Source organism: Sparus aurata, chromosome 3 (genome assembly GCF_900880675.1).
Source record: "Sparus aurata chromosome 3, fSpaAur1.1, whole genome shotgun sequence".
NCBI lineage: Eukaryota > Metazoa > Chordata > Actinopteri > Spariformes > Sparidae > Sparus > Sparus aurata.
Window position 1 is genome coordinate 5,285,793 of NC_044189.1, and position 7,107 is coordinate 5,292,899.

At 39.5% G+C, this 7,107-nt stretch overlaps 1 protein-coding gene across 1 annotated transcript; it reads left to right on the top strand.

Annotated features, from left to right (window-relative positions):
* The first annotated feature begins 1,126 nt into the window (after window positions 1–1,126).
* Window positions 1,127–3,909, top strand: LOC115579325 (major histocompatibility complex class I-related gene protein-like). Its single transcript, XM_030412829.1, has 5 exons — window positions 1,127–1,217; window positions 1,434–1,778; window positions 2,428–2,735; window positions 2,862–2,958; window positions 3,905–3,909. The coding sequence occupies exons 1-5, from the start codon at window positions 1,127–1,129 to the stop codon at window positions 3,907–3,909; spliced, it is 846 nt and encodes a 281-aa protein (XP_030268689.1).
* The last annotated feature ends 3,198 nt before the right edge of the window (window positions 3,910–7,107 follow it).

The following is a 7,107-nucleotide window of genomic DNA, read 5'->3' on the forward strand; positions in this document are numbered from 1 at the left end:
TTAAAAATAGTGAGTTGCTCTGTGAATGGCAATAAATGTAGTGACTTTTGAAAGTAATTTGGGGACTTTATTTTTCCTTACTTTTTCTTAGTTTGTGTAGGTCTTAAATTTTGTTCAAAGTGATCTTAAAAAGGTCTTAAAAAGCCTTAAAATGTACTTGTTCAAACCTGCAGATACCCTGGTGATGGTATGGGGTGTGTTAGTGCCCATGGCATGGGTAACTTAAACATCTGTGACAGCATCATAAATGCTGAAAGGTTCATACAGGTTTTGAGCAACATATGCTGCCATCCAAGCAATGTCTTTTTCAAGGCAAGGTTTATTTGTGTAGCACAATTCAGACACAAGGCAACTCAAAGTGCTTTACAGGCACACACAAATTACATTAAAAGACACCAATTTTTTTTTCAGGGCTGTCCCTGCTTATTTAAGCAAGAAAATGCCAGACCACGTTCTGCACATGTTACAGAGAGTGCACTACACTAGACTGGCCTGCCTGCATCCCAGATCTCTCTCCCATTGAAAATGTGTGCTGCATTAACAAGCACAAAATATGACAACGGAGACGCTGGACTGTTGAGCAACTGAATTCATACATAAACCAAGACTGGGAAAGATTTCCTCAGTTTCCTGTCCTCAGTTCCCAAATGCTTATTGAGTGTTGTTTAAAGGAAGTGTGATGTAAGACAGTGTTCAACATGCCCCTGTCCCAGCTCTTTTGGAACATGTTGCAGGCATCATATTGAATGAAATTATGAACATTAAAAAAAAAAACATTCTTTCATTCTTTGTCTTTGCAGTGTATTCAACCGAATATAAGTTGAAAAGCATTTGCAAATCATTGTATTCTATTTTGATTTGCATTTTATACAACGTCCCAACTTCATTGGAATGTTGGGAGCAGCATGTTGAACAATGCTGTTCTTGCTGTGAAAGACAGCAGATGGAAGAAACTGGTTGCCCCCTTCCTTTGCAGGGATAGTAGCTTGGTTCTAACTTGCTTCGTGTTTCTTGGATTGTGTAATTAGCTGGTAAGCTTTGCGTCACAGCTGCTGATGCTTACTGGTCTGGAATACAAGCAGGAACTCATGTCACAGCAGTGAGAAGTTCTTTGGGCCTGCTGGAAATGCAGCTGGCGGCTCTCAGCAGGTCCCAGAAGACTCCAGGAGAAGAGAACTTGAGGGCAGACAGCCCCATGAGGAGAGAGGTGGAGAAGAGCAAGAACAAAGGACGGTGCTGAAGTTTTGACTACCTGGTTAGTGGGGGGTCTGTCACTCTGACCAAAAGTAGTTCTCTTGGCAGTCTTTGCACCGAGGTGTGAAAACAGGGGAATTCTTGGAAACAGAGTTAAGTTCAGAGTCCATTTTGAAACCACAATGAACGACTTTATCTGTGGGTCCCAACAGAATCAAACAATGTACAATGTTTTTAAGATTATCTGTCCACTGTATGTTTCATCTGTGAATCAGTGTTAATTACAGTCTCTGTCTCTGTCTCAGGTGTCCATGTTTTACAAGAGGTGAATGGCCTTGAGTGGGATGATGAGACTGGAGAGGTCAAAGGCTTCTCTCAGTTTGGTTATGATGGAGAAGACCTCTTGGAATTGGATCCAAATACATTTACATGGATCGCTCTAAGACCTGAGGCTGTCACCGCCAAACAGATATGGGATGCAAATAAAGATTTAAGACAATCCTATAAAACTGCTGTTACTCTGATTTTTCCAGAACAGATGAAGACGTATGTGGAGTATGGAAGGAGCGTTCTCCTGAGAACAGGTAGGATCACCTGACCTGATGTAGTTTATTAGACACAGTGATCTTCATATAGGCTGCTCAGACTGAACTGTCATTGTATTATTAATCCAACCTGTCTGACATCAGCTAGTTTTATAGTGCTTACATTTGTTTTAGTCCTGACCAATCACAGACATCTTTGGGTGACATCACTCACCATCAAAGTTCAGACTGTGATGCTGCCAAACAGTTATCCCAAGTGACCTATCGTAGGCAACTGGACTGATTTCATTTTTTTCATTTTTCATTTCAGAAGCTTCACCTCACATCCAAGAGGCTTCTTCAGTTCTGACTAACTGTTAGTAGCCAATATTTACGACTGACAGACGCTATTACAAACTGTCACGAGCACATGACATGATTCACATCATGCTGCTGGTTTCACACTATTCCCCTGATCAACAGTTCGCAGCAGTGATGTGCCAACAAACATAGTATTGTAAAAAAAAATAGTGCAGACGAAGTCTGCTAGCAAGTAAAAATGGATGTATATCATATACATCCTTTTTAATATTTTTAAAGGTTTGCAGATGTTTCTTGAGGAACAAAATGCATCCAATACATTTGTTCAACATTTGCTTGAAAGCACTTTCACACCTTCTGTTATTGATTCTCTCTCTTTCCTCTCCAGAGCTTCCCTCAGTGTCTCTCCTCCAGAAGACTCCCTCCTCTCCAGTCAGCTGCCTCGCTACAGGTTTCTACCCTCACAGAGCCTCACTCGTCTGGAGGAAAGATGGAGAGGAGCTTCATGAGGAGGTGGACCACGGAGAGATCCTCCCCAACCACGATGGAACCTTCCAGATGAGTGTTGACCTGAACCTTTCATCAGTCACACCTGAAGACTGGACGAGGTACGACTGTGTGTTTCAGCTCTCTGGTGTGAAGGAGGAAATCATCACCAAACTGGAGAAAGATCGGATCAGAACCAATGAAGGTAATGCTGACATCAATCCTGGGAAAAAAAAAAAAAAAAAAAACCTTTAATAATAAACTAATTTAATTTTTTAATTTCTTCTAACCTGCTTCATCTGCACCAGTCTTAATTTATTGTATTCAACAGTGAAGTCCAGTAACATGACCGTCCTCGTCACTGCTGCAGTGGTTGTTCTTGCTCTCATTCTCATCAGTGCTGCTGGATTCATCGTTTACAAAAAGAACACAGGTAAGATAGAAACAAAATTCAGTACACATTAAAGAGAGAAGTGAAGAGAAAGTAAATACAGTCAGCACTAAACAGACTGAGTATAGACAGATACTCAGTCTGAGTGAGTAGAAGAGAGGAATAAAGTGACTAAAGATAATCTGGCATTTACAACTGTGACTGAAATTATTTGTCTTGTTCTGATTTCAGCCATCAGCCCTCCATCTTGTAAGTAAAACTTACTTTGGTTCTATTTCAGCTGATCTGACTCACACTTCATGTTTTAGATTAAATATGTTTCACATTATTGTGCAGATGAACCTTTTCAACACTGTTTCCTGTATTTATTGTTTATAAAAGTTCAATCCAGGATGTTTGTTTCTGACCTGCAGCTCCTGACAACAGCACAGAGCTCTCTGAGCAGCTGAATCCAGAGACCTGAATGACAAACACACTCAGTGACTCTCCTGGTGACACTTTATTTAGCTTTGAACAGCTAAAAGATAGTAAAAGAGTAAAAGATGGCTTCTTGCTATATAAGTAACATCAGATAAAAAGGACTGATTGAAAAGGTGGGACTGTTCTATGTTCTATGACTCTGGTTATTTTATTGATTGTTGTTTCTGTCAAATTCATACTCAAAACAATCAGGGGACAGTGTGTGACCAGACTTTAGTTACAAACTATTCTCTAACTTTACAAATTGTACATTAATCAGTTTATAGAAATGAGTATAGTAATTTTGTAGTAAGACATTAAGTGGTGGTGACGTTTAAATCATGTGAACATTGACTTTTTACTAATCGAGATTTAATTTAGAAAAATTGTGTGTGTGTTCATTTGTGAAGATTATCTTGAAATTTGTAAGAATCATAAACTTGTGTTTGTCACAGAGATTATTTGATTATCTGCATTTTTTTCTACAATCTAATTCAAAAATCCCATAGAATTCTTGTGTACGAACCAGGGTGATGCTACCTTCAGGGTTAGCCTCCAAAATTAGTTTATTGCTACACCACTCTATAGATAGAGAATATAGAGTTTGGTCTATCAAGGAGCCAGTGCGTCTCTCGTATGAGCGGTGAGCAGAGTGGGAGATGTATATTGATAAATTTACAACTTTGAATTTATGAGAGTAAACATGTATATTCCTTTACACTGATGAACATGAATGAATGTTAAACTCAAATGTGTTGTTCTTTGTTTTTGTGCTGATGTTTGTCTTTTCAATAAAATCCTCACATTTTAAAAAGTTTGGTCCGCATGCTCATTTGTGACGACACTTCAATATATTACCTGAACATTCAGTGATCTCACAGAGGATTTGAATGAGGAGATTGATATCAATGTGAACTCTGAGCAGAGTTAGCTCCCAGACATGGTTAGCTTATTTTGGCACAAATTAAATTGAAAAATTACACAAATTAAATGTACAAGCAACATACGACAACAATATTATAAATGACTGAGAAAACATGATGGAATGTTACTCTAATGAAAATCACCTGTTTCTTTGTGATTCCTAACTGTTTGGTGCTCAACGTTCATTTACATCTACAATTGCACTATAAATCTATAGAAAAAGTCTCTTCATGCTTTGTGCTTATTTGTTTATATAGGTTTATTACATTTACTTCAGTTGGTAAAGTGTTCTGATGTGGGCCTATAAATGTATTGCTGCTGTTAATATTTGTATGGTTAATGGCACAAATGATACCAAAATGTCCTATGTTTTGAAAGGCCTTTGAACGCCTCAGGTTTCTGTTGTTTGGATTCTCATTTGTTTGGGCAGGTGTCAATCATTTTCTCTGTTATTTGGGATTAACCTGTCGGATTGTTAAAGGGGCGGGATTAGAGGGAAAGCCCGGGAAATGAGGAGAGAAAGAGCTGCGGAGAGAAGCGGAAAGATGTTAAGTCCGAGCTAACTTTAAAATAACTTTATGGAAAAGTATTATTTACCGTTATCAACTAGAAGTTTGTGCGACTGTTTGCTTATTTTTTAACCGAGCGTGTTTTAGAAGTGAGGGCTCGTTACTGGCGCTAACTGAAGACAATGATGGGACTGTTGCTAGCGGTTAGCATCGCCAACCTAATCAGGAGAGAGATTGGACGTTGACACGGCTGCTGCAGGACGGAGGAGTCGGTGACGGACCGAGCCTCAGGACAGAACCGAGCCTCAGGACGGGTCTCTGGTCACGTCGCTGCCTCTGGGAAGAGGTTTTGGAGGACATTGCTTGGTCGCTTTTCCGTGGTTCGGGTGAGTATCCTGACCTCAACGGTTATTTCTGTATGAGCTCACGCATGCGCACCATCACTGGTACCAACTGAAACAGTACAAAAACCCGGAGTATTACTATTGTGAAGGTTTCTAATGTGTGTGTGTATTCTGTTATGAGGTGATTCAAAACCAAGGAGAAAGATATGAGCCACAAGGTTTATTAAAACAGTTTATTATTGCTAAATCCTTGTTTGAAGGTGTTTTTCATGCTGATGATGTTTATATTGAATAAGAGCTAAAGTTACAGTTAAAGTAAACTGCATGGGGGACATTTTAATGCTCAATAATAGTATAGCTGCATTAAATAAACTAACCAGGCCTTTCTGCAATTTAGCCAGAGTCATTTTCAATGTGTGTTAATTATTTTAAAACATCCCAAATGATACATTTTAGTAGCTCTCACCAATTTGCTCCCATGCGGTCTGATACATAAAAGAGGTATTCATGAAAATCATAAAACAGAGTCGAGTGAGAGGGCTACAATAGAAAATGTCTTTATACAGTATAGAAATTTAGTTCCTTATATGTTTAAACGTGTTGCAACAAAAGTGCCAAAAACTTTTTGAACATATTTTTAAGAAGATAATCATCTCAGGTGTGTTTGGACTCTCTGAGACTGCTCCTCTTTATGAAACGTTCTCTAAACACAATACTCTAAAAAAAGTAAAGAATATTACATCAATTCAAACAAAGGCAGTGAGTCGCTGTAGGTGTGTGATGCTATAAAATAGGTGATTTAAAAAAAGAAATAAGACAAACCATTATTTCTTTTACATATAAAAAAAAAAAAAAAAAAAAAAGCTTTTCTACCAGCTAGGGATGTCCCAATCCGATCTGTAGGATCGGGATCGGGGCCGATTTGGGCATTTTTCCGCTGATCGGAATTGGCGATTTTGAACGTGGACCCAAGCCTGATTTTATTTGTTTTTTGTCAGAGCACAATTTGCGGCACAACGCAGACGCGCACGTAACGTTACTCTGGCAAATCTGTGGCTTCAGTGTCTGCAGTGTGGAAATAACTTAAACTAGAAAGCGAAAGCAGTCCAACGGCGACGTGTAACATCTGCAACATGACCGTTCGTGGAGCTGCATTTAATACTACTCAGTTGATACGGCTTATAGGAACAAACACTCGAAAATACAACGAGTTCACTCAAGCAATACAGCAAAGACACCGAAGCAAAAAAACACTCACGGATATTCTCAAAAGGAAAGAGAAATATCCTCGAGACAGCGACATGGCCACAAATATTACAGAGAGCAAAATTAAATTAATCGCTCTGGATAACCAGCTCATGTCCGTGGTAGAAGATGAGGGTTTTCTTCGTCACCTGGCAATACATTATATTGACTCCACTTTTGAGTTACAACGTGCCGGTATGCGCACTAGTTTGGTGGGTCTCAAACAGCAGATCATGTAAAACAGGCAATCGAGGAGATGCTGAACGTGTGTGAAACAGACGAGCAACGCGTCCACGTCATTTTACGTGACAACGTAAGGAATTTGTAAAAAGCAGTGGATGATATGGGGGTACCAAGCGTGGGCTGCGTCTCTCACACTTCAGCTGGCTGCACACGAGGGTCTGCTGTCACAGCGCAGCGTAACACACTCACTTGCTAACACAAGGAAGGTGGAGGCCAATGTTGTAATAGCATATGCAGAATAAGGACGAGCCATATGAAAGTATAGACTTTGTTTCAACAAAATAAAAAAAAACCTACTAAGGAACAGCTTGGATGCAGGTACTTTGTTTCTTAATGCAGCTGTATTATCCAGGAAAATATTAGTTATGGCTAAGTATCGGAACGGGACTCAGTATTGGCAGTTACTAAATATTGAAAGACTCGGATCGGTATCGGGGTAAAAAAAACCTCATCGGGACATCCCTACT